The 25,225-nt window shown below is 45.5% G+C and overlaps 4 protein-coding genes across 6 annotated transcripts; 3 read left to right on the forward strand and 1 right to left on the reverse strand.

Annotated features, from left to right (window-relative positions):
* Positions 1-4,074: 4,074 nt before the first annotated feature.
* Positions 4,075-6,053, forward strand: LOC127312695 (bZIP transcription factor 50). Its single transcript, XM_051343235.2, has 3 exons — positions 4,075-4,528; positions 5,043-5,263; positions 5,684-6,053. Exons 1-3 carry the CDS (start codon positions 4,125-4,127, stop codon positions 5,929-5,931), a joined length of 873 nt encoding a protein of 290 aa, XP_051199195.1. The 5' UTR covers positions 4,075-4,124; the 3' UTR covers positions 5,932-6,053.
* Positions 6,054-8,065: 2,012 nt separating this feature from the next.
* LOC127312696 (1-aminocyclopropane-1-carboxylate oxidase homolog 1-like) lies at positions 8,066-9,417 on the forward strand. The gene has a single exon (XM_051343236.2). It carries the CDS (start codon positions 8,132-8,134, stop codon positions 9,191-9,193), a length of 1,062 nt encoding a protein of 353 aa, XP_051199196.1. The 5' UTR covers positions 8,066-8,131; the 3' UTR covers positions 9,194-9,417.
* A 2,039-nt stretch (positions 9,418-11,456) lies between these two features.
* Positions 11,457-20,627, forward strand: LOC127312699 (brefeldin A-inhibited guanine nucleotide-exchange protein 1). Of its 3 annotated transcripts, none has more exons than XM_051343238.2 (12): positions 11,457-12,660; positions 13,800-14,117; positions 14,276-14,597; positions 14,691-15,113; positions 15,188-15,480; positions 15,567-15,840; positions 16,502-17,004; positions 17,109-17,430; positions 17,578-17,908; positions 18,064-18,722; positions 19,025-19,158; positions 19,320-19,451. In XM_051343238.2, the coding sequence occupies exons 1-11, from the start codon at positions 11,675-11,677 to the stop codon at positions 19,061-19,063; spliced, it is 4,470 nt and encodes a 1,489-aa protein (XP_051199198.1). In that variant the 5' UTR covers positions 11,457-11,674; the 3' UTR covers positions 19,064-19,158; positions 19,320-19,451. The 3 variants fall into 3 exon arrangements, with proteins under 3 accessions (XP_051199198.1, XP_051199199.1, XP_051199197.1); XM_051343237.2 differs by lacking the exon at positions 19,025-19,158 and adding an exon at positions 20,159-20,627 and having other exon boundaries at positions 11,459-12,660; positions 19,320-20,062; XM_051343239.2 differs by lacking the exon at positions 19,320-19,451 and having other exon boundaries at positions 19,039-19,158.
* A 292-nt stretch (positions 20,628-20,919) lies between these two features.
* LOC127312700 (uncharacterized) lies at positions 20,920-25,038 on the reverse strand. The gene is made up of 8 exons (XM_051343241.2): positions 24,494-25,038; positions 23,873-23,996; positions 22,484-22,610; positions 22,224-22,260; positions 21,932-22,148; positions 21,715-21,831; positions 21,545-21,644; positions 20,920-21,454 (listed from the first exon to the last, which is right to left on the reverse strand). Exons 1-6 carry the CDS (start codon positions 24,746-24,748, stop codon positions 21,743-21,745), a joined length of 849 nt encoding a protein of 282 aa, XP_051199201.1. The 5' UTR covers positions 24,749-25,038; the 3' UTR covers positions 20,920-21,454; positions 21,545-21,644; positions 21,715-21,742.
* Positions 25,039-25,225: the final 187 nt, after the last annotated feature.

Below are 25,225 nucleotides of genomic sequence, written 5' to 3' on the forward strand. Positions count from 1 at the left end.
AAGTTATATTTATGTGTTGTTTATGATCTTGCATGCTTTCCGTTACTAGTAGATGCTCTGGCCAAGTAGATGCTTGTAACTCCAAAAGGGAGTATTTATGCTCGATAGTGGGTTCATGCCTGCATTGACACCGGGACAAAGGATGTAAAGTTCTAAGGTTGTGTTGTGCTGTTGCCACTAGGGATAAAACATTGATGCTATGTCTAAGGATGTAGTTGTTGATTACATTACACACCATACTTAATGCAATTGTCTGTTGCTTTGCAACTTAATACTGGAGGGGGTTCGGATGATAACCTGAAGGTGGACTTTTTAGGCATAGATGCAGTTGGATGGCGGTCTATGTACTTTGTCGTAATGCCCAATTAAATCTCACTATACTCATCATGATATGTATGTGCATGGTCATGCCCTCTTTATTTGTCAATTGCCCAACTGTAATTTGTTCACCCAACATGCTGTTTATTTTATGGGAGAGACACCTCTAGTGAACTGTGGACCCCGGTCCAATTCTCTTTACTGAAATACAATCTACTGCAATATTGTTCTACTGTTTTCTGCAAACAATCATCTTCCACACAATACGGTTAATCCTTTGTTACAACAAGCCGGTGAGATTGACAACCTCACTGTTTCGTTGGGGCAAAGTACTTTGGTTGTGTTGTGCAGGTTCCACGTTGGCGCCGGAATCCCTGGTGTTGCGCCGCACTACATCCCGCCGCCATCAACCTTCAACGTGCTTCTTGGCTCCTACTGGTTCGATAACCTTGGTTTCATACTGAGGGAAACTTGCCGCTGTACGCATCACACCTTCCTCTTGGGGTTCCCAACGGACGCGTGTTGAGCGCGTATCAAGCACCAGGGCACTCCACCCTGGCAAGGCGTCCTCCGCGCCGCCGCCCCCAAGAAAGAAGCGTGCGTCTCTGCAACCCGGCCACCTCGCCGCGCCACGCCGACGCCACCAGGGACCATGCGCTCGTCCCCAGCACAGGAGCGGCGGTTGATACGCAGGGCACTCCACCCTGGCCGCGCATCCTCCGCACCGCCTCCCCCGAGATGGGCACTAGCGCCGCTGCCACCTGGCTGCCCCGTCGCGCCCTACCTTTCCCGTCCTTGTTGCCTGCCCGGTTGAGGGCTAGAGCTCATCCTCGAGCTCCGTCGTGCGTCGGCGACGACCTCCGAGAACCACGCCGCCGACCGCTCGACACACAAAACCCACCCGCGCCGCCCCGAAGACGTCTCCTCCCGCGCGAGAGGAACCCGTCAAGGGCACGCCGACCCTGCCCGCCGCCTTAGTCGGCCGGGCGCGGCCGCCACCGCCGCGCCGGCGGCAGCAACGGCTGGAGGGAGTAGATCGGTGCCTCTCGACCCTGCCCGCCGCCTTAGTCGGCCGGGCGCGGCCGCCACCGCCGCGCCGGCGGCAGCAGCGGCTGGAGGGAGTAGATCGGTGCCTCTTTTTGTTAGGTTTGGTGGCGGCGCTGGAGCGGCCCGCGCGAGCCGCTTGAGCGTGTGTCTTGAGAACATGTGTTCATGAAGATGAGTCTGCGCTTATTTGTAAGCATTGCATTTGGCTTTTCATGACAACCTAGGGCCTCTTTGTATTCTACAGAGATGAAAATAAGAACGCAGAAATATCAAAACGCAATATGAGTCGAGAGAAATGCTTGCTAATTAAGAAAAATAGTAATTTTGGATGGAAGAAAGGAAAAGTATACCCTTTTTAACTGAAACAGAAAAAGTATTCATGTAATCAAAAAAAAAAACTTAGAATGCTTACTCTATTTAATGGAGGAAGCAAAGAAAACACAGTGCCCTAAAGCGTTTAGGTCACTCTTCTACTCCCTATGTCCCATATTAAGATGTTTATTTTAATTTTTATTAAATAATAATAATAATAATCCAAATTCGTGTTTGTGAGGACTTGAATCTGAGTGGATGGGTGTCCACTTCCCTAACCAAGTGAACTATGCCCACTTCTTATATTAAGATGGTATTGCAACAAATATACTCTTATGTTTGTTGTACTCCCTCCGGTCGTTTTTTAATTGACTCAATTTTAGTACAACTTTGTACTAAATTCGAGTCAATTAAAAAAGACCGGAGGGAGTAATAAAATTTTATAATGTAGGATGGATGGAGCAAAGATTTAGTTGGATCTTCTTTGCTCTTAACCGTACTTATAATCATCCAGCATGTGTTTGATTACTTACATCATTTTAGCTATGAGGACTGTGAGTCGTGTTTGTGACAGCACAAGTGTTAAGGATATACCAAATGGGTATTAGAAGTGACCCGATATCATATTGGCAAGTCTGGATGGCCAACAGATGGCAGCACAGTTGCTGATGTACAAGCAGGATATCCAATAAGGATGATGGAAGGCGGCGTGCCACCACCTTACGCAAGACGACACCTTGGAGGACATGCCACCGTAGCTATGTATTAGTCTATGACTCTGTTACCGATCCGGGTTGGATTCTCCATGTAACCATATAACTGTGCAGCTATATAAGCCGGCTTACGGGAGCTCTTAGGGCGAGATCTACAATCACAATATTGTAATCGCGCACTTATTGCTATAATAGTGAACTTAAGGCACGAAGTAAGATCTCGCCACCATCGTGAGATCTGAATTTGGGTAACTCGTGTCTCCCATCCTAGTGACTCCCTGCCTCGCGCACCCCTCTCTCCCTGGCTTTAGGTACCCCTCATTGCGTACTCGGCGACACAACCATGACATTGAGTCCTAAGCATACCACAGTGGCCCAGTTGCAACTATACATGAGATATTGTTGGTTGCCTCCATTTGAAAAAACAAGACTTACTTTTGGTTTTCTTGCGTAAGATTGAGCATGGTTACTCAAAAATAAAATTAGATCGGACCTTTGTTGCATGGCCATTCAAGTGTGGCATTTTATTAAAACAAGTATTGCATGCCTTTTATAAGAAATGGGCGTACGGGACATCAACTTCCGTTTAATTTTTCAAATACGAAAAATCCAAATTTGCGAGTGAGTGAACTTGAACACATGTGTCTAGGTTATACACCCACTCCCCTTGTCATTGTATTATCGACGAGTACGCCGTGAGGGATACCTCATATATAGCGGGGAGAAGGAGAGATGGCGTAAGCCATGGAGAGTCCACGACGGCAAGACACGAGTTACCGGGGTTCATATCTCACAACGCCAGCAATATCCTACTTCATGCTACAATTCACTATAAGGGCAACAAGTGCATGATTACAATGAGGGGTTGCATTATGCCCTAAGGGCTCCCATAGGTCGACAGTCGGCTGTCGACTTAAAAAGGCACTCGGACCTAGGGTCACAGCGGAGAGTCCAAGCTGTGAATTCAACACAAAATCCTAGGCTAGCATGACAGATCGTAACTTGTACACCATGTTTCCACCTAGCCTAAGGCGGCAAGGGTCTCACCTTCCGTAGTACTAGCCGGATGTCCACCTTAGTCCATCAGCAATTGGGCCGCCTGATCATGCCATAGGTCCGCCACCTATGTGGACCGCCCGGGCTTGCCGGTTAGCACCATCGTGGATATACCTATTTTGCATATCCCTAACAATAGCCACCGGAGTTCTTCAAGACCCTTCATGTCCCCTTTTTTTCGCAAATTATAATTATGTCTTGGCTCGTCAGAAAGGTCCAAAGGATCTCGAAGAGCTCCAATAATCGCCAATTTTTATCCGCCATGACTCAAGGCGGAATCATGAATTTCTCATTCAGATGTGCTCCCAACGGTCATATGCTTCCAGGTTATTGTTTTTTTTTTCGTTGAGACCGGAGGGGAGGTTGCTCTTTAGCGGATCAGGGTTGTCTCGGCCTGCCGAACCCATAGACCGAGTCATCTCGGAGCCCATCCCAACGATACCGGCCCAAATGCCCAGAGCGAACCCCAAACCAGCGTGGCACATTCGGTCGCTCCCATTGGCCAGGCCACGGCACCACGCCGCGTGGGTCCCACCCGTCCCTTCGAACCCGCACCTCCCACGAACTTTCCTCTCCTTCCTCCCGAAGCAAGCAACCGAGCTACACGCGTCCGTATATAACCGCCGATCGGAGTACACCGAGGCAAAAAGATCTCACCATCACATCTCCCCTCCGCCCATGGACGCCGACCTCGACCTGGACGCCCTCCTCGCCTCCTTCGCCGGCGAATCCGATCTCCTCGTCCCGTCCCCGCCCGATGCGGGGGCGGGGTCGCCGGAGTCGGTGACCTCCCGGGCGAGCCCCGCCGGCGGGGAGGCGCTGTCGGAGATCGAGAGGTTTCTGATGGACGAGGAGGCGGCGGCGGCGGAAGGGGTGGAGGGCGTCAGCGTGGACGAGTTCTTCGACGCGCTGTTCGACGGAGGGGAGGGGGGCGAGGCTGGGGGCAGCACGGATGGGGACTCCGGGAGGGTGGAGGATGTGGTGGAGGTGGTGACCCCGGAGACGGAGGCGGAGGCGGAGGTGGTGGAGACGCCGGAGACGGAGGTGGATGGCGATGATCCTATCAGCAAGAAGAAGAGGAGGTATGCTGATTTTTAATTTGTCGTACCAGCATATCATCTGATACTGGGGGGATTTCTTGTGATATTGCCTCTCTGTAGAGCTTACGAATTTGCATCGGATTATCTAGGGGTGGTACTTAGGTTCCAATTGAATTAGTTATCTATAGATTCAATTACCTAAGTAACCTAGATTATGCCATGCTCTTCCGCTTTCAGACATGTGTCCTTCAGGCGAGTGTACATTTTCATAACAGTAAAATCACAAAATTGTCATAACTGCATCACTTGTCAGTTGCGATGTGGGGGTTTGATCCCTGGGCTAATACGACCTCAGTTGTACACACACCTCTTGCTTAATCTGTAACCTTTTCTTGTTGAAAGAAGCACCCATGTTTTAGAGTTAGAATTTTTTTCACAAGATAGGAACTACCCAGCACTCTCTTTGTTTAACAACCGGAGATGTTTGTGTCTTCAGTGTCAAGTGTAATTGCGCCATATAGCCTAATAAAAGTTGCATGTGTGCTGAATTTGTCAGGCAAATGAGGAACAGGGATTCTGCCATGAAGTCGAGGGAGAGGAAGAAGTCATATGTGAAGGATTTGGAGACGAAGAACAAGTACCTTGATGCTGAGTGCCGCCGCCTCAGCTACGCGCTTCAGTGCTGCGTAGCTGAGAACATGGCACTGCGACAGAGCATGATAAAGGATAGGCCCGTTGGTGCTCCCACAGCCACGCAGGAGTCTGCCGTACTCACCGGTAAGAAGATGCATCGACATATATGCTTCACCATAAGCTGAATGAACAAATTATCGCGTGCTAATATGTTACTATGATTGCTCAACCATGCTGACGAACAACTAGCATCTTACATTGCCTTGTGCTCATGCCACTTGAAATCATGGATAGTATGAATTGTTCAAGCTAATTAGGTTATGGAACCCTCATCCACTCTGCAGATCTTGTTACTGTTGGTGATACCTGACCATTTACTCTGTTCTGTACAAAGGATGTATTCCTTTTATTAATCACACCTGCTTAGCTTGCATTTTCTTACTCTGGGCTGGACCGCTCACCATTTACTGATAGAAGTTTGAACTGCATCTAGGATTACTACAATCTTGCATGATGGTCTAAATCATTACCCCTGTGCTAAATGAAGTTGTTTCCTGTTTGCAGAAACCCTGCCGTTGGTTTCCCTGCTTTGGCTAGTGAGCATCGTGTGCCTATTCCTAATGCCCGGTCTACCCAACCGAAGTCCGGTGGCTCCAAGGAGCGCCGAAAGAGAACTCGTGATGGTAGCCGGAAAGCTAAGCAGTGATAAACCAGAGACTTTGGAGCTTCTGCTTCATGGAAGGCGGTGCAGGGGCACGAGGGCGAGGATCAAGCTAGATACCTCGCCATTGCATGCAGCAGCAGCTTGCTAGGCTAGTGAGACCTTCTTTGCAAGTTCCCAGAATGTAGTGTAATTAGCAATGCTTATTATGTGTGGTTCTCTTGCCGCCACCGTGGCTTTATCCAATATCCATGGACCATGTTTTTTTCTCTCTTTTTTCTCCTCCTGTTCAATGATCTTCTAATCAAAGGCTAGTTTTGAAATCTGGCCGTAAGTATTTCTTTGTCTCAGCATAAGTTTGGGCACATGGGTTCTCCCGGATTATGCAGTTATGTGAAAATAAGGCAAATTTCTACTGAATTTCTAGGGAAGTTCTCAGAGAGTACATGGGTGAACTCACAAGGTAGTAGTCACAAATTTACAAGTGCATCTCCACGCTATTGGACTCCAGAGACCAACATTGTTCTTGGTCCTTGATTGAGTGGCCTCATGTACTGGTATTTCATACCTAAAAGCTTGTCGTTGATGTCGATACAAAGTGTCATTTTTTTAGCATAACAACCAACGTCTACAGAGATAAGTACGACCCTCGTTCATGGCTGAACACAGCCTCACGAAACTCAGCCTCACGAAACTTCTGCTTCTGAATGCTAATCTCCTTGAGAATCATCCCCCATCGGGCCATCGGTGGTTCTCCAGTGATCAGTTTAAAAAATATAGAAATAAAAACACATATATATAGTATCAGCCATAATTCAAAGTACCGGCTACCAAAACGCTGCCAAGTCTAGCCACACATATTGTAACGCCTCATGAAATGGCGCCTCAGGCGCTCCTGTTGTTCAAAAAAAAAAAAAAAAAATGAATAGAATGGAAATCAAATGGAAGATGGCTCATCCACCGTTGGTACTGACTCTTCCATGGACAATGATCCTTCCAACGTTGGAGTTGATGCTGGTGTTGGCGCCACCATTGGCAGTGGTGCCCTCCTTCGTTGCAAGATGGTATCCCGCTGGTCCATATACCACTCCTTCACCTCAAGGTCCATGTTCGGTGTGTCGTCCGTCAAGATCACGAACTTCTCTTTCATTTTCTTCGCCGCAACTCGTTCCTTCTCGAGCTCGATCTTCAGATCTCGCTTCTCCATCATGACCGCCCACCTTTGCATCACTCTTGAGATATTTGGAGGTCTTGTTCGATGTGACCTCAACGAGGAAATTGTTAACCACCGATTGCACCCTCATGATGCTACCGCCACAACAACGAATGTCTTTGCCTTCTTGTTCCTATTGGGGCGTCCCGCCACCCCTTGGAGGGTCCATCTTTTCCATTGTTCTCGAGCGTCCTCCGAACGGCCCTGCATTTCTCGCAATCCTAGCATTTTTTTTAAGGAATGCATTAAGTTGGCACGCTGAAACATGTTTGGCGCGGTCTTCAGCTTCAGCTTCGCTGCCTGTTGTGGCATGACGACAAACAATGTGTGTCGGCAATGGGGACATGGGATGTGTGCAAACAGGAGTGACTGCGAGATAAAGGAAAGGCGGAAGAAGAAATGGGAGGAAAGAAGAAAAGGGAAAGTGAAATAGTTTCCTGCTGTGCCACTAACATGGCTAGCCTAGCCAGTGTTGCTGTAACAACCTAGGTTTTGAGACAAACGCGGGGTAGATTTAGAAAAGGGCTGTACATTTCATCGCACAATAACACAACTAACCATAGAAAATATATACTGTACATCACCTCTAGCCCGCTTAGGATACTCTGATACACCTATCGCAGGACTGATGATCGATGAGTTATTTCGTTTGGCTGTTTCAGAAATATATAATCCAGAAAAAGACGACGTGTATACACACAGCTAGTGCCTAGTGTGGCCCGTGGTTTGGAATCATGTCGGTTGGCAAACACTCTGCACTACTCCATTCGTCCACAAATAAGTGGATATCTAGGCCTAAACTTTATCCACAAAAGAGTGTACTCCTATCTTCTCAATGCACTTTAATTGCTTCTCTTTTATCGCACGGAAATCAAATCCAATAATATTGAGCATATATTATCCTTGTTTTCTACAAGCATTTAGTTCATTGGAGGTAAACTAATTAAAGAGGGGAGATGCACCTTCCTAATGCATTTTTTACTTCACTTCATAATGTATCTTAAAATTTGTGGACGGAGGAGTATGTCCAGTGAAGTGCCACGAGCCCACGACATATCCATGTCTGGCACCCCGCATCGATCTAACACAAGGATATAAAACTGCACCGCACCGATCGATAGTTGAGCTCCAACAGTTCATGGCCTCTGACCATGAGCGCCTCCGCGCTCTCAAGGCCTTCGACGGCACCAAGGCCGGCGTCAAAGGCCTGGTCGACGCCGGCGTCACCGCCGTCCCCTCCATCTTCCACCACCCACCCGAGCCCCTCCCAGTCGACGCCGAGCGTCATCACTTCGCCATCCCGGTCATCGACCTCGCTGGCGCCGAGCGAGCCGAGCTGGTCGCCCAGCTGAAGGCAGCAGCGGAGACGGTGGGCTTCTTCCAGGTTGTGAACCACGGCGTGCCGGAGGGCCTGCTCGCCGAGATGCTCGCGGCGGTGCGGAGCTTCATCGAGGAGCCGGCGGAGGCCAAGGCGCCGTACTACACCAGGGACTTCGGCCGGCGCGTGCGGTACCAGAGCAACTTCGACCTGTTCCAGTCGCCCGCGGCCAACTGGCGCGACAGCCTGTACATGGAGATGGCGCCGGATCCGCCGGCGCCCGAGGAGATCCCGCCGGCGTGCAGGGGCGTCGCGCCGGAGTACGTGAGGCTCGTGCGGGAGCTGTACCGTGCGCTGCTCGGGCTGCTCTCCGAAGCGCTGGGCCTCCGGCGAGGGTACCTTGAGCAGGACGCCGCGTGCCTGGACGGGCTCAACTTCGCAGGCCACTACTACCCGGCGTGCCCGGAGCCGCACCTCACGCTGGGCACCACCAGGCACTCCGACCCCAGCTTCCTCACCGTGCTCCTTCAAGACGCCGTCGGCGGCCTCCAGGTCCTCGTCGACGGGAAGAAGTGGGTGGAGGTGCCGCCGGTGTCGGGGGCGCTGGTGGTGAACGTCGGTGACTTCCTGCAGCTGGTGTCAAACGACAGGTTCAAGAGCGTGGAGCACCGCGTGGTGGCCAGCGGCGTGGGGCCGAGAATCTCGGTGGCATGCTTCTTCCGGACAAGCGGCGCGGCCGCGTCCACGAGAGTGCTGCGGCCGATCGTCACCGGCGGTGAAAGCGAGGCGCGGTACAGGAGTACCACGGTGGAGGAGCTGCTGCGGCACTACAGGGCCAAAGGCCTCGACGGCACCTCTGCGCTCCAGCACTTCAAGCTCTGAAAGTCTAAATCTATCCGCCTGCAAAGAATAAATAGAAAATGTAATCGAATTCACTATTCTGCTTCTATTTTTTTTTGTAGGAGATGTCGCATCTCCAGTATTAACCGTTGGTCATGCTTCTTTTCTTCCGGTATTCTACATGTTGAAATTACCAAAACGCTTGTAGATGCCGAAATGAAGTACCCATTCCAATGAATAAAATGAATAAGACTGTTCTTGTTTTACGTGTTTTTTCTTTGACTAAAAATTACTATGAATACATAGAGATTGCTGGTTTAAAACTAGCATCATTAGAAGTATTTTTCAATATGAATCTAAGGATATCAGTTATGTATAATATAATCAAGATTTTGTTACTCAATTTGTTTGGTCAAAACTCATCTTAAAATACGTGTGCGCCTTATCCATTGAAACAGAGGTAGTATAAACTATTGTCTGAATAGCAAAGTTTCATGTAGTACTTCCTCCTTTCCAAATTAAGATACCTATAGTTTTTATCGAAGTCACATTTCAAAGTCTGATTGTCAACATTTATAGTCTTAAATTAATATTGTTAGAATCATCATCAAATATATTTTATATTATTTACATTTGGTATTATTGATGTTGATACATTTTATCTATATAGTTGATCAAACTTTGAAAGGTTTGACTTTGACCAAAATTTATTTTGAGAATGAGGGAGTATATGTCTTCCGCGGGTCAGCCTTTTTCTCTTCTCGAATCCTACATGTTGAAATTAGCAACAATGACATAAAACCCTTGTAGATGCCCAAATGAAAAAAAAAACTCCGTCCGTTCCTGAAGGCCACTACCTTTTCATGTCAAACTTTGACTAATAATTAAGTCAATCAAATAGTGTGAGTTATAAGTCATCCATATATTGGAAAGTTATTTGAAACATGCGTCCAATCATATACTTTTAGATGGCATGTAACTTATATTTAGTTGACTAAATTATTAATCAAAATTTGCCTCAAAGAATAAAGTGGCCTTGTATTCCCAGAAGGAGAGAGTATAAATCATGTGTTGAATGAAATATGATTGTTGTGTTTGCTGCCACGTAAATAGTCTGTCTTCATCACATGTGGTCATACTTGGTGGTCCTTGGGGATCACAAATTAAGACCATGTTTGTTTGAAACACAATAATTTGAAGAAATTTACAAACTTCGGCCTAGTGGAATAGCCGCGGGGTGTGTGGGTGGGATGGGTGGGGGTGGGAGGGGGAGGGTGCAAGCGGCGAACCAAGGAGGGAGGATAGTAGGCATCTAGATCATCATCGATGGGCCTTGTCATTCACGAGCGGAGGGGTAGTGTAGCCAGATCTAGCGGTTTGGAGATGAAAGAAGGACGGCTTTGCCAATTGCTAGTGGGAAATCACTTCCGGTGGCTTTTCTAGCGGCTGCCAGTTAATCCTGCATTATTTGTTAACTGCACCGTTGACAATGAGTTTTAAGACCACACCATTATTTTTTATGAAACATCAGAAATCCTGCATTCCCAATGGCGGATAGGGGTTAGTTTTTTCGACTATTAATTTGTAAACATCACCCTTTTGTAATATAATTCATTTTAGCAAACTAAAATAGTTTGCTAAAAAGGTTCATATTATGGAACGAAGATAGTACACGTTAAATGATTCCCTACATGTCAAATTTAGCAACGATGGCATAAACACCTGTAGATGTTCAAATAGAAAAAGTATAAACAATGTGCAGACAGAGAAACTTTTAGTTTTACTACCTCTGTCCTAAAGTAAGTGTCTCATTTTTTTAGATATAGATATATATATATATATATATAGATATATTTTAATTATAGATACATCCATATCTAAAAAAATTAAGACACTTATTTTTGGACGGAGGAAATATGCATGAAGAGTCGCCTTCATCGCCTCCAGTGTTATTTTGAGGTCCGTGAGATCACAAATCAAACGCCACTCGCATGACTATGTTTGTTCTTTTTTCTTCAAATTAAGTCAGCTTTAGGTCCCGATTTAATTCATAATGAAATCAAAGGTTCACTCGCATGACTATATTTGCTGAGAGGTAGTACATTTTATACTTGTGTCGTTCCATAATTCTTGTCGTGACAAAATTATAGAAATACGGAGAGAGTACAAAACATTGGCCTATGACGTGGCCGCATCGGAGCAGGGGCAATTCACAGATTCAGGTGGCCCTAGGTTCGTTCTAGTCTTCTAGAACTGTCCCAGGGACCCAAGATGACTTCAAGTTTACTGCTCCCGTGTTCCGTGTGCTCGCCTCCGCTGTTGCCTGCTGATCTGTTGTTGCAATTTCCTTTCCCTTTCGCTTCCCCGCTCCTTCCACAGCTACTACCAGCAAGGCAGCAGCAAGCGTCAGACTCGAGCTCCACCGCCAACTCAACTCCCAGATCTCCCATCCCCACCCACCGCCGATGAGCTCTGCCGCCGCCGCCGCCGCATCCACATAGCCGGACCGCACCACCCACCCTAATGTCGTCCTCCGCGAGCGACGCCGATGCCGATCCCCTCGGCGGCGCCTCCCCGGCCGCGCGCGTGCTCGGCCGCGCCCTCGACAAGGTCATCAAGCACTCCTCCTGGCGCAAGCACTCGGCGCTCGTCTCCGCCGCCAAGTCCGCCATCGACCTCCTCTCCTCCGCCCCCACCCCCACCTCCACCCCCACCCCCTCCCCCATCCCCACCCTCCCCGCCCCGGTCGCCTCGGCGGCGCTCCAGGCTCTCCTCCTCGCGCTCGATCCCGGCTCCCCGAAGGTCGCCTCCCCCGCGCTCGACTGCGTCACCTCCCTCCTCTCCCTCCGCCTCCTCCACGGCGACGTCACCCCCGCCTCCCCGTCCCCGCTCTCCGCCCTCTTCGCCGCGGCCCTCGCCTGCGCGGGCCTCGGCGACGAGGCCCTCGAGCTGGCCGCGCTGCGCGCGCTCCTCGCCTTCGCGCGCTGCCCCGCGGCCCCCGTCCGCGGGGACTGCCTCGGCCAGCTCCTCAGGGCCTGCTACAACCTCTACCTCGGCAGCGCCAGCGGCGGGACCCAGCTCTGCGCCAAGCTCGCGCTCGCGCAGGTGCTGCTCCTCGCCTTCGCGCGCGTCGAGGCGGATGCCATGGACGTGCGCGTGCGCACTGTTTCGGCTGCCGACATGATGGACCTCTCCGACCGCAGCCTCAACGACTCCAGCGTCGTGCAGGCCGCGCAGGCGTTCATTAACGAGGCCATGGAGGGCAGCGACGAGCCCGAGGAGGCTCCCTCGGAGGCGGCGTCTGGGCCGGCCGAGGGGGAGGACGAGGGGATGAGCAGGATCAGGGAGGATGGGCTCGCCTTGTTCAAAAACCTATGCAAACTGTCCATGAAGTTTGCCACGCCCGATAACCCGGACGAGCCCCTACTTCTCCGGGGGAAGGTGCTGTCGCTCGAGCTACTCCGGATGGTCATTGACAATGCAGGGCCGTTCTGGAAGACGAGCGACAAGTATGTACACGCATACCTATATATGCTTCTTCTCATTATATACTTCACATGAACTCAGTGCATTCCCTATTTCCTTCGAAGTTATTATTCCACTGAGTTTTGATGTGCCAAAAATGGTAGGGGAGGGATGTTAACATGGAAAATGTAGACAACTACACTTGCCAACAGCGAGAGTGTTTGTATTTTTTCCGGAAAATATTGTGTTACATTTTCGGATATAGATTACATCTGCTCATGTTGGCTATGCGTAGTCTGCTTGATTGACTGCCCTTAGCCCTTAGGGTGTTGAAAGAAGGTTCTAATCGAACCAGGGGAAATAGTTATTCATTTTACACTAACTCTGCCACCCTGGTTGAGGTTAACGAAAGAATATGAACTGCTTCACTGGTCGGCGGTTTCCACGGTTTGTGTTCAACCTGTGGTTGGACACCCCTAATTGCCATATAAGTTGGTCACATGAGGATTTGTCTGACAAAGGAGATTTTGTTTCTGGATTTGGCTGTGTTTGGATCATATATTTGTAGCTATATGTCATGCAGGAATTCGTGATCATACTAAATTTTAGAGCTACTGATGCTAGATTTTCTTTTCTTTTGTAACTAGAATGTAATATTCATGATAGTACAGAAAGGCAGTGCTTCTGCCGGTTACTCGAAAAAGAAAAGATGCTATTGATGGATAATGAACAAGTTTATACAGCTGGAATTTCCGAATGATGTACTACTAGTTACTTATCACTTGATTAGCTGATGCCTGCCTGCATTGGAGTTATATTTAATCCAATTCGTTGTGGTTCTTCCAGCAAATAATGCATGAACAAAGAACATCATTAAGGGCACCAAGCAGGTTGGTGAGAACTGAGAAGTGAATGTAATAGCTACATAGCCTATGCGTGTAACAGTCGATGTAGAGACAGTGCTTAAGTTTGGCGATGCCACTTTGGCAGTGGGCACTAACAATAATAATCTAAGTTAGTCTTTATTCATACGGAAATATTTCATCTAATCATTCTAAAAGAAGTCCACACTTGAAGCTGGTTAACTAATCTGATCATTTCATGTAGGAACGTTAATTGAGTATGTAGTTCAACAGATAAGAACATCCCACTAATATCATATTTTTTTGCTCTGCTGGTGCAGGTATGTTGAAGCAATTAAGCAGTACCTTTGTCTATCCTTATTGAAGAACAGTGCCATGTCAGCTATGAGCGTTTACCAGCTTTTGTGCTCCATTTTTATGGGTCTTTTGTTAAGGTTTAGATCTGCTTTGAAAGAGGAAATTGGAATATTTTTTCCTATGCTTGTTCTGAGAGTTCTTGAAAATGTCCTTCAGCCTAGTTTCTTGCAAAAAATGACAGTTCTGAACTTTCTGGAGAAGATCTGTAAAGAACCTCAGGTTACTATCGATATCTTTGTGAACTATGATTGTGATGTTGATGCACCAAACATTTTTGAAAGGTATGCTAGTTTTATTCTTCACGCACTGTTCTTAAGATTCATTGCTATTCTGTATCAAATATACCAAAATAGTCTGTACAAAGGGCACAGTTCTACATGTGCAACATCTACTGACAAAAATATGGCATTCTTTCTAATTTTAAAATCGTTCTTCACAGGATTGTCAACGGACTTCTAAAAACAGCTTTGGGTGTCCCTGATGGATCAACAACGACACTGACTGTGGCACAAGACCAAACTTTTCGGATTGAATCTGTGAAGTGCCTTGCCACTGTTATTAAGTCAATGGGTTCATGGATGGACCAGCAACTGAGAATTGGTGAAAGTTCTGAAGTACTAAGTTCAGTGGACAATCATAACAGCCAAAATGGAGAAGAAGGGACAGGAATGGATCATGACATGCAATCTGAGTCTAGTAGCTCTGATGTGTCTGATTCTTCCACACTCGAGCAACGGCGTGCTTATAAAATAGAACTTCAGGTGTAAATGATTGCCTACTTTAAATCATTTATGTTCTAGGTAGGCATTGTTTCTGTTAAAGAAATTCTGATAGGTCTATCCATTGTTTCACAGAAAGGAATTGCCCTGTTTAACAGAAAACCGTCCAAAGGTATTGACTTTCTCATTCGAAGCAAGAAGATAGGCCAGTTGCCGGCAGATGTGGCTTCTTTTTTGATAAGCACTGCTGGCCTAAATGCAACAATGGTTGGAGACTATTTGGGTGAAAGAGACGAGTTTCCCCTCAAAGTGATGCATGCTTATGTGGATGCACTAAACTTTGATGGGATGGATTTTGGTGAGGCAATTAGATTCTTCTTGCAAGGTTTCAGGTTACCAGGGGAAGCACAGAAAATTGACAGAATCATGGAAAAATTTGCTGAACGCTACTGCAAATGCAACCCAAATGTTTTTACCAGTGCAGATACCGCTTATATTCTTGCTTATTCCGTGATCTTGCTAAACACTGATGCTCACAGTGTCATGGTGAAGGATAAGGTAAGTCAATTAAGATCTGCCAGTGTTATCGTCTGGGAGTGGCCTCACTTAATTATGGAGACTTTGTTGTGCAGATGTCTAAGGCTGATTTTATGCGCAATAATCGGGGAATTGATGATGGGAAGGATTTGCCTGAAGCTTACTTAAGTACATTGTACGACCAAATTGTCAGCAATGAGATCAAAATGACTGCTGATTCTTCGGCCGCACAAACCAAGCAAACCAACAGCATGAGTAAGCTTCTAGGCTTAGATAACATCATCAACTTTGTCAACTGGGGACAGGCAGAAGACAAGGCGCACGGGGCAAATGACTTGCTCATTAAGCACATACAGGACAAATTTAAAGCAAAACACGGGAAATCAGAGTAAGATCAGCATCTTTTTCTCTTTGTTACGATACGTATATATTGAATGAGACTTTATGAACTTAAGCGGCTTGTGCATGATGCAGGTCCGTGTTTTATGTTGTTGCTGATGCAACAATTTTAAGGTTCATGATGGAGGCCTGTTGGGCTCCTTTGATGGCTGCATTCACAGTGACTCTAGACCAAAGTAATGATAAGGCTGCTACATCTCAGTGTTTAAAAGGATTGAGATCTGCGGTGCATGTCACCTCTGTCATGTGCCTGCAGACACAAAGAGATGCTTTTTTGACATCCATAGCCAAATTCACATCCCTCCATTCTGCTGCAGACATGAAACAAAAAAACGTTGATGCTGTTAAGGTAGGAGGCACTGAAACTGTATTTCTTTTGTGGAATTTATTAAATGGTTTTCTATATCAGTTTTACGAAACTGTGCATATTAGATTCCTGGATCTTTGGAACTTATATTTTAGTTTATTACCAGCAAAGGCCTACTTTCGCCACGTCTCCTGCAAAATGGTTGCATTGGGTGCAAATTCAGAAATTCCATATCTTATGACAACACTGTGATGAAAACATCTGGTGTTTTTACCCTTTCGGTGTTTCAGTGCTCTCCTTGAAAAAATGAAACATACAAACTTTAGACACGTTGTACAAGGGTCATAATTGCAACCATCCACTGATCAAGTACAAATACTGCTGCTGCAGGTCTTGTGCAATTGAAACTTCTAGGGAATATGGTAGAACTGCTGACTTGAGCAGATTGGAATTTAAACCATCCAAAAGATGATTTTGCAGATTATTTATGATGCTATTTTTCGAAAAAACAATCCCCATTAAATATGCCAACCTGTACCTACTTGTGTTGAATAATCCTTTTTGTGAGGGTATATTCAATATTGGAGATACAAACCAGTCTTGTTCGTTAATGATGTACTTTACCAGTAAGCAGCTAGGCATATTCAGACTGTTTCAAAGTTGCTCAGTGATATATTTACTTTTTTTTTCTTCTTCTAAACAGGCTATAATTTCCATCGCAATCGAAGATGGAAATTATTTGCAGGAAGCTTGGGAGCACGTATTAACATGTTTATCACGGTTTGAACATTTACATTTGCTTGGAGAAGGGGTGCCTACTGATGCTTCATTTCTTACAGTACCTATCGTTGAGTCAGAAGGAAAAAACCAGATATCTGCTTCTGTTGTACCTCCAAAGAGAGCCAATGCTCTTCAGAATCCTGCCATGATGGCTGCTGTTAGAGGGGGTTCTTATGACAGCACTGTGGCAAAAACCAGTGCTTCAGATATGGTTTCTCCTGAACAGATCAATAATTTCATATCAAACATACATTTGTTGGATCAGATAGGCATTGTTGAGTTAAATCACATATTTGCCCACAGTCAGAGGTTAAACAGTGATGCCATTGTTGCTTTTGTGAAAGCTCTTTGCAAGGTCTCAATGACTGAGTTGCAGTCTCCGTCAGATCCTCGTATCTTCTGCCTTACAAAAATAGTAGAGATTGCGTAAGAAAATCTTAAGACCCACTCACAAAACTAATCATTTTAAGTACCATGCAGCAGCCGTGACTCAGTACTTATACTCTAATTCTCGATTTTTTTGTGTGCAGGCATTACAATATCAACCGCATACGCTTGGTGTGGTCTCGAATTTGGAAAGTTCTGTCAGAATTTTTCGTTTCTGTTGGATTACTAGAAAATCTTTCTGTTGCAATATTTGTAATGGACTCTCTGAGGCAGCTGTCAATGAAGTTTTTGGAAAGAGAAGAACTGGCAAATTACAACTTTCAAAATGAGTTCCTTAAACCCTTTGTGGTTGTTATGGAGAAGAGTGATGTTCCAGAAGTACGAGAGCTCATTGTTCGGTGTGTCTCACAGATGGTTCTAAGTCGGGTTAACAACATAAAATCTGGCTGGAAGGGTGTTTTTACGGTATGTATTGCTTCATTTGGTTAATTGTTAGTTTACTCAGAATGCCTTGGATAAGTTCTCATCTTGAGGTACCGTGGCTTGTCCAGGAAAGTTATGAAGTTAACCTGACAATCTTATGTCATTCATTGTTTTTTTGTCAATGTACAGGTTTTTACTGCTGCTGCAGCTGATGGTACGAAAAGTACTGTCCTAGTGGCATTTGGGACTATGGAAAGAATTGTCCGTGACTACTTTCGATACATAACTGAGACAGATGCCACAACATTTACTGATTGTGTCCACTGTCTTATTGCATTTACAAGTAGCCAGTTCAATAGCGAGGCCAGTCTCAATGCTATTGCATTTCTCCGATTCTGTGCTGTTAAACTTGCCGAAGAAGGGTTTGTTTGTCAGGATAGGCCTAGTACCGACATGTTAGATGGAAATGCCACTCTGAACAAGAATGATTCTGTTTCCTTCTGGGTTCCTCTCCTTGCAGGTACAGCATTAGTTTCTTATTTGCAAAAGGCTAGTTACTTTTATCACGCAGTGTGAACCTTGCTAGATGAAAATATGAAGGTACAGACGTTTTTTTTAGATCGATCAATTGTCATATTAATGTTTTTTTCCTTTGGGTTTCCCTTGCCTTTTCAGGTTTAGCCAGATTGACAACTGATCCGAGGCTTACTATTGGGAAAAGTGCTGTAGGCGTGCTTTTTGACATTTTGAAGGATCATGGACACCTCTTCTCGCAGTCCTTTTGGACTAACATATTTGAATCTGTCATTTATCCTCTATTTAGCAGTCAAATATCTAGGGTCAGTGATCGGACCTTAACATCAAATGGTACCGAGGATGAGTTTTCAACACTTGAAACACAAACATTGGCGGTGAAATCTTTAGTGGTTGTATTTGTCAATTTCTTTGAGGTGACGCGGCCAGAACTTGCTAGAATTGCATCTGTTGTCACGTATTTTATCAGAAGTCCATATAAACATTCTGCTACCATTGGTGTATCTGCTTGGATGCGTTTAGCAGAGGGAGTTGGTAATAAACTGTCAAAGGAGGAATGGAAAGATATTCTTCTATGCTTCAAAGAATCGTCGTCACATACCTTTGTTGTATTCTCTAAAATTGTAAGGATGATGCAAGACATTGACATTCCAGATAAAACAGAATCTTATTCAGAAACCGATCAGTATTCAGATCAAGAAAATTATAGTAATGATGAAGAGGAAGCTAATATGGAGACAACTTCTTACGCTATTGTCAAACTGAAGAATCATATGGCCCTACAACTCTTAGTTGTTCAGGTACTTATTTTTTGTTAATTACATCATGCACATTATCTTGCCTAGGACTACAAGGACTAGCAACTTATTTGTTGTTAATTTCATCATGTTCAGTCACGCATCTAATCAAGTAGCGAGACTCGGTTCTCATGTACATAATCTTGCTAAGACACACATACTTGTACGTGCTTTAAGTTTAGCTCAGAGATCTTACGTGAATGGTAAAAGTGCAAAAATATGTAGAACTACGAGCATCTTTTACACAGCTTGAATGATCCTGGCCCACTTCCTACACGTGTGCCTTGGAATCTGATACGGAGTAGTGTTTTGTGGTTAGGCCTAGTGGGTTTGTCCACAATTAAGGCACCAACTTTTGAAAGAGCAGAGGGGGTGAGTTGTTAGGACAACAGAGGAAGTTGATAGAGATATTTAAAGGGCAGTTTTCTTCTACATAGAGGTATCGATGCCAGTTTTCTTGTCAAAGTAAGCTCTAAAGGCTTATTAAACATCTTCCTTTGCTGGATATAATAGCTAAAATCTCGTGCCAAAGTGATCTAGACAAGACAGTCTTTTCATCCAGTCTTCCCACATCATACTCAGTTTTTTCCTTTTACACAGGGCATTATTAAATTGTATGAGGAGCAGGGAAAATATCTTCATGCGGAGCACATTAGCATTCTTTTGGAGATGATATCAGCGATTGCAACACATGCAAGTGAAGTGAGCTCCGATTCCTTATTACAGATGAAATTCCATAAGGCATGTTCCCTTTTGGAGGCATCTGAGCCAGCAGTTGTCCATTTTGAGAATGAGACATACCAGAGCTACCTCAAGCTTCTCCAATCTCTGCTCCATGGGTATCCATTCTTATCGGAAGACATGAAGATAGAGTCAAGAATACTTGATGCTTGTGAGCAAATACTGCGGACATATCTAAAGTGTGCAGGGCATGGACAATCTGATGAAGCTTCTGACAGTGATCCAGCTTTGCATCGCGTAGTGCCACTGGGCCCTGCCAAGAAAGAGGAACTGGCTGCTAGGACTCCGTTGGTTCTTCAAGTGATGCAGTTACTGTCTAACCTAGAGAAGAAATCGTTTAGGAGAGTACTGCCCCGCTTTTTCCCTGTGTTCGTTGATCTGATTCGCTGTGAGCATAGCTCAGGAGATGTTCAACATGCGCTGTACACAATCTTCAGATCATCAATAGGTCCCATGATACAAGTATAATTGCACACTCCCATTCAGCAAGGTGTACAATTGTTTGACTCCATTTTGACGACTAGTCCAATAACCTACAGTGGACCATACATACATTTGGGTATCCTGGTTGAGGCCTTTCCTTCAGGGTCCTAGAGTTCAAGGTGAAAATTCTCACTAGTTCCGACCAACTTCCATGATGTGGTATACATATGTTATTCAGCTGAGAACTAATCATTGTATGTCTTAACTTATTGCAGTGCCATATTACTTGTCCAGATATCCGGCAGAAAGAAAAGTATCCTTTTTGCCTACATTCACTTCGAACAATGAGTTGCATCGGCTGGATATGACTTGGCACTTTTGTGAGCGTGGTATGTGCTGAGGTAATTAATTCATGTCCTTGTGATGCGGAAGGATTTCGTGCTCCCATTCCATCAATAGCATTTCCCTTAAACTTAGGGCAAACTGTACATAGTAATGTTGTCCCAAGGCATTGGCTGTGCTACTAGAGAAATCCATTTGAAGCTACGATTGTTTTGTAATATCCTATTTCCCCCACACAATACGATTTTATCAATGGTAGGTTGTGTTTGTAATTCTTTTTTGTCCATATATAAATGGACGACAATAGTACAGGAAATAGTTGTTGTTTGGTCATGTAAATGGATGAAAATACTAGCTGTTGTTTAGGCAGATGAGCTATGACGACCTTTGATTTTTTTTTTTTGACATGACCTTGGATAAATTCTTAAGAACATGCACGCCAGTTAAATTCACAGCCTAAAAAATGCCCATCTGTCTGATGTGAAGGTTGTCAAAGTACGACCAATCTTTGGATTTGAATCATTGATAAGCCCTTCTATCTGAAATCACAGCTTACCATGCAACAATATCTCTTGAATCCTCCATAAAACGATGCTATTATCTAAAGTGTATTCTCTCTACCCGGATACAATTCGTACTCTAGCATCTATTTCATGTATTTTTTTTCATTTATGCTCTCAACATGTACAACATGTAGACGATCACCATTCTTCCATGTGTTGCAACTTGCAACAAATCATATTATTTTACAGGGTAGAATTGGCCTTATTTACTTACACGCTGCATGCAACTGATATACAGTTTGAGTTTAGAAATAATAATTTACACAGCCAACCGAAGACACTATGACTATGACACCGAAAGACCTGTACAACACATGCAGATATGCTACGAAGAAGACTGAGAATGGGTATACACAGCATGAACCAGATGCAGCACTTAGAAAGAATTGAGCTGTTCTACGACTTAAAACCCTACATGAGCTACTACTACTATACACAGGTTGGACGTCCGGACTCCTTTTCCGACGTCCAGTTTGGTCCATGCACAGACCACCAGCTATCAGAATTCCTGGCAGGGGATGGAGAATGTACAAGACAGAAGACACTGACAGAAGCAGAGCAAGAGTGGCTTCAGTCTCCAGCTCTCACTTGCTTCCCGCCCCATCCAATGGAGCGGTTTAACATTCACATTATAAGCATTGCGGGTAACCATGGATCAAGGATAACCTGAAATAAGAGTTAAGAAACAATATAATTCAGCCCATGCAGCCCTTACGATAAAAGGATTGGCACATTAAGATCAATGTCGTGACCAACCTTTAAAAATGCAAAAGAAGACAGTTTGCAAGAAAAGAAGCATGCCGCCCAATTAGCAGTACTGCTGCTCTTAGTCCTGCTGCAGAGTAGGGAGGATATCCTGCAACATGGAAAGCTATATTTTAAGTCTGACAACAAGGGACTGTAGTTTTGACAAGGTAAAAACACACCTCAAATTTGTCACCGTTTTTTTTTTTGTCATCCCGACATTTGCTCGGAGATGTTGTTTGGCGGGAACTGTGGTGCACGAGTAGGGAGCAAGACCTGTTGCTGAGGACGTGGGGCTCCTGTTTCCACACATGAGGCACACATTAAAACTTCGACGAATACAACATGGTTGGGTTGACATAGTAGGTTTAATTCACCCATCACCAATCGATTTCTTGCCTGGAGGATATTGCTGTTGAACTGTTGATGCGCGAACATTTGCAGCATTCTGATTAGATAGTGGAAGAAGGTGACCTGGTACATAGCCAGGTGAATAAGAATGATCACTTGGCACAGGTTGGCCGAACTGCCCATATGGGTAAGCTGCTGGGCCTACAGTTCTGGGACCACCATATACTGGGACATACTGTTGTCCAACATATGGACCATAGGCATTCTACAAAACTAAAAATATAATAAATTAGTGAAAGCAAAAAGTAAAAAAAAAAAAATTTGTGGACGAGTTCTCAACCTGTGGGTACAAGTATTCTGGTCCATACGTTGATGGCCTGCAATGACAAAAACAATGTATCATTACTTGCAGCAGCCAGGCTGTTCACTTGGAAATAAGAAGATATTCTAGCACCACAACATTATATACACTACAATCATGTAAAGTATAAATTCCAGACTAGCTACAGCTTTAATCAGTGTGCCAGACAACCTAACAGATCACAGCATTAGCTGTGCATGATTTTGCCAACAATGCATCGAATGAACTTGTTAACCTACCCATAAGGAGGATACACAAGAGCCTGTGAGTAGTTGTAGGGGGGTTGCTGATATGTTGGGCTTGGTACATACATGCTCCCTGGAACCGCCGCACCTCCGTTGTATGGCATGACCGGCCTTACAGGTGCTATTACCACATTACAAAGGAGGAAAATTATCAAAAATTATGAATATACACAAGGCACACGCATAAACCAGTAAGCACTTTGTAACAATATGGTTTTACTAGAGTCCTGCTTGCCAAATGACGAACATAGAAGAACCCGATTAAAACTTAATTGGGGGATACATTTTGGGGGTGTCCATTGACCACGGAGCTACATCTTAACATATAAAGCGGCCCATTATATTGCATTTGTCCTGGTCTGCATATTTGATTTTTTCTTGAGAGAACTAATACTGATTCAGTGTGACCATTATTTTTCAAGCTAATTTTAAATATCTTTGAAAACTTATTGCCAACTACACATCTTATTCTCTCCTATTTAAAGAGTGACAGCCCAAGAATGAAGTCTTAATTGGCACATACATTTTGGAAGTGTCCATTGACCACGGAGCTACATCTCAACATAGAATTCGGCATTCTATTGGATGTGTCCTAGTCTGCCTATTTGATTTTTCTGTGAAGTAATACTGATTCAGCACAACCATTATGTTTCAAGCTAATTTTGAATATCTTTGAAAACTTATTGGTAACAACAAATGTCTATGCATTCCATCAGAGATATTCAAAGAAAAATCAGAAAAGATGTTTACGTTTGGACACATTGTTTATCTTTGTGACCATTTACATCTTTCATCGGACTACGAACTATGCAAAAGATGTCCAAATTGTAGACGAACAGTTTCTTATCCAAAAACCAACATGATTGTCCCACGCTTTCTACTACCCACCAGCTCATGAGTAGTCCACTATCTGTTACCTAATCGTCCTTTCATTCGAGTCGTGCACTAACTCTACCACTCATCCAATCCCCCACAAACACGACTGGCATATGACTAGTAGCTCTCAAGCTACTTTCTTTTGTCCAATTTTTAGAACTAACTTCTTTTCATAGTTGATCCCATAATTCCTTTAGCAGTTTAGCCCTCTGACATTGAAAAATTGGGCGAGGAACTACGCATCAACTAAATCAGTATTGTAAAGTCGCTTTTATTTTCTTCTACTGCGAGTTACAGACTGTTAGCAGTTAAAAACATATAGGAAAGACCAACTCTGAATTCATAGAAAATGATAGGTTATGATAACTCTGATACACTGGCAATAGACATTGATTTTAAAATTAAACCCAATGGGCAAAATGTTAAGCCACGAGAAAGAAATTTATATACATTTGACAGTTCACAAAGTTGTAATTAGGACGATAGAAAACCAGGTCAGAGGCTTACAAAAAGGCACAGCTGGGCCAGGTCGCCCCAGGATGGCAAGATTACAGTTCGCACGCCTCCCGTCGATTACTGGATAGGGATCCATGCAGGCCATCCTGGCCGAATCCGGGTCCCGAAAGGTCACCTGCACACGCATCCACATCCACACAGAATTAAGACGAATTCACATCGTGACACAACTGAACACTTTCCCCTCGATTTCCTCCCCCCAAACCGAATTGCTAGTGCATTCCCTTCAAATAGTTCCGCAATTCATGAGGAAATACCTAAATTTTACTCCGATTTTGGAGGTATAGAAATTTCCCAAGCAGCCGAAATATGTTTTTAACAAGGATAACCTCAGGCCTCGTGAGAAGCAAATTTGGGGATGAATCCCCGTGCTAAAGTCGAACTATTTCCCCTGCTTCTATCCAGAGCAACCAGTTTCCCAATTTTTCTGCAGAACCCCCAAATTTGGACTGTCCTCACCACCGTTTGAAGTCACGGAACTCCCAATTGAACCCCAAACCCCCTGATCCGCGACAAATACATGGCACACACAAATCACAAACTCTAGACCCGACCCTCCCCGTGATCCCGAAATAGCAAGCGGAGCAGAGAGATGAGGAGAAGCGTGCTCACGAATCCGTATCCCTTGGACCTCCCGGTGGCGCGGTCGGTGATGACGACGGCCTCGAGGATGTCCCCGTAGACCTCGAAGTGCGCGCGCAGGCCCTCGCTGCGGGTCTCCCAGGCGAGGCCGCCCACGAAGACCTTGGTGTAGGTGGTGTCCCCGTAGGGCCCGCTGAGGTAGTGCAGCGCCGGCGTCCCGCCCCCGCCCCCTCCTCCGCCCCCGCCTCCCCCCATCACCGCCGGCGACCGCTGCGGCGTCATCATCCCACGCGCATGCGCTCGCTCGCGAACCCTAACCCTAGGTCGCCGGCCGCGCGAGCTAGCTAGCTGACTACTAACTGACAGCCCAAACACAGCGCGAGGCGTGTCGCGTTGGGATTAAGGCAGTGGCTAGCTGCTAGCAGCCGGTATTATAGCGGCGCGGCCGGTGGTAATCGGAGAAGCGGTTAGTTAATCTGGCGGGAGAGGGGAGGGGAGCTGGAAGTTGGTGCGAAGGGAGAAGGATCACGCGCGGAGCGGAAGAGGACAAGGGTGGCCAACTGGGGGGTGGTTTGGGCTTTTTGTGGATGGGACGGGACGCTTGGGGGGAAATGGCTGGCATCCCCGCTCAACTGATGCTTTTGCTCCCGCGCCTCAGCATCTTCTGCGCTGCGGGGCCCCTGTTCAGGTCTCCAAATCTGTTTTGGGGCTGAGACCAGCAGGGCTTCCACTCGTGCCCTAAAACAAAATGGCCAGCCCTAG

This window comes from Lolium perenne, chromosome 7 (assembly GCF_019359855.2).
Source record: "Lolium perenne isolate Kyuss_39 chromosome 7, Kyuss_2.0, whole genome shotgun sequence".
In the NCBI taxonomy this organism is placed as follows: domain Eukaryota; kingdom Viridiplantae; phylum Streptophyta; class Magnoliopsida; order Poales; family Poaceae; genus Lolium; species Lolium perenne.

Bases quoted from the DNA above. Each gene is read 5' to 3' on its own strand.
- LOC127312695 (XM_051343235.2), top strand. From the start codon at position 4,125: ATGGACGCCGACCTCGACCTGGACGCCCTCCTCGCCTCCTTCGCCGGC. The intron at 4,529-5,042 runs GTATGCTGATTT...TGAATTTGTCAG, and splicing joins ATCAGCAAGAAGAAGAGGAG to GCAAATGAGGAACAGGGATT. The intron at 5,264-5,683 runs GTAAGAAGATGC...TCCTGTTTGCAG, and splicing joins GGAGTCTGCCGTACTCACCG to AAACCCTGCCGTTGGTTTCC.
- LOC127312696 (XM_051343236.2), top strand. From the start codon at position 8,132: ATGGCCTCTGACCATGAGCGCCTCCGCGCTCTCAAGGCCTTCGACGGC.
- LOC127312699 (XM_051343237.2), top strand. From the start codon at position 11,675: ATGTCGTCCTCCGCGAGCGACGCCGATGCCGATCCCCTCGGCGGCGCC. The intron at 15,841-16,501 runs GTAGGAGGCACT...TCTTCTAAACAG, and splicing joins AAAACGTTGATGCTGTTAAG to GCTATAATTTCCATCGCAAT. The intron at 17,005-17,108 runs GTAAGAAAATCT...TTTTGTGTGCAG, and splicing joins ACAAAAATAGTAGAGATTGC to GCATTACAATATCAACCGCA.
- LOC127312700 (XM_051343241.2), bottom strand. From the start codon at position 24,748: ATGATGACGCCGCAGCGGTCGCCGGCGGTGATGGGGGGAGGCGGGGGC. The intron at 22,611-23,872 runs GTAAGCCTCTGA...ATGTGGTAATAG, and splicing joins TGGCCCAGCTGTGCCTTTTT to CACCTGTAAGGCCGGTCATG. The intron at 22,261-22,483 runs GTAGGTTAACAA...TTGTCATTGCAG, and splicing joins CTTGTGTATCCTCCTTATGG to GCCATCAACGTATGGACCAG.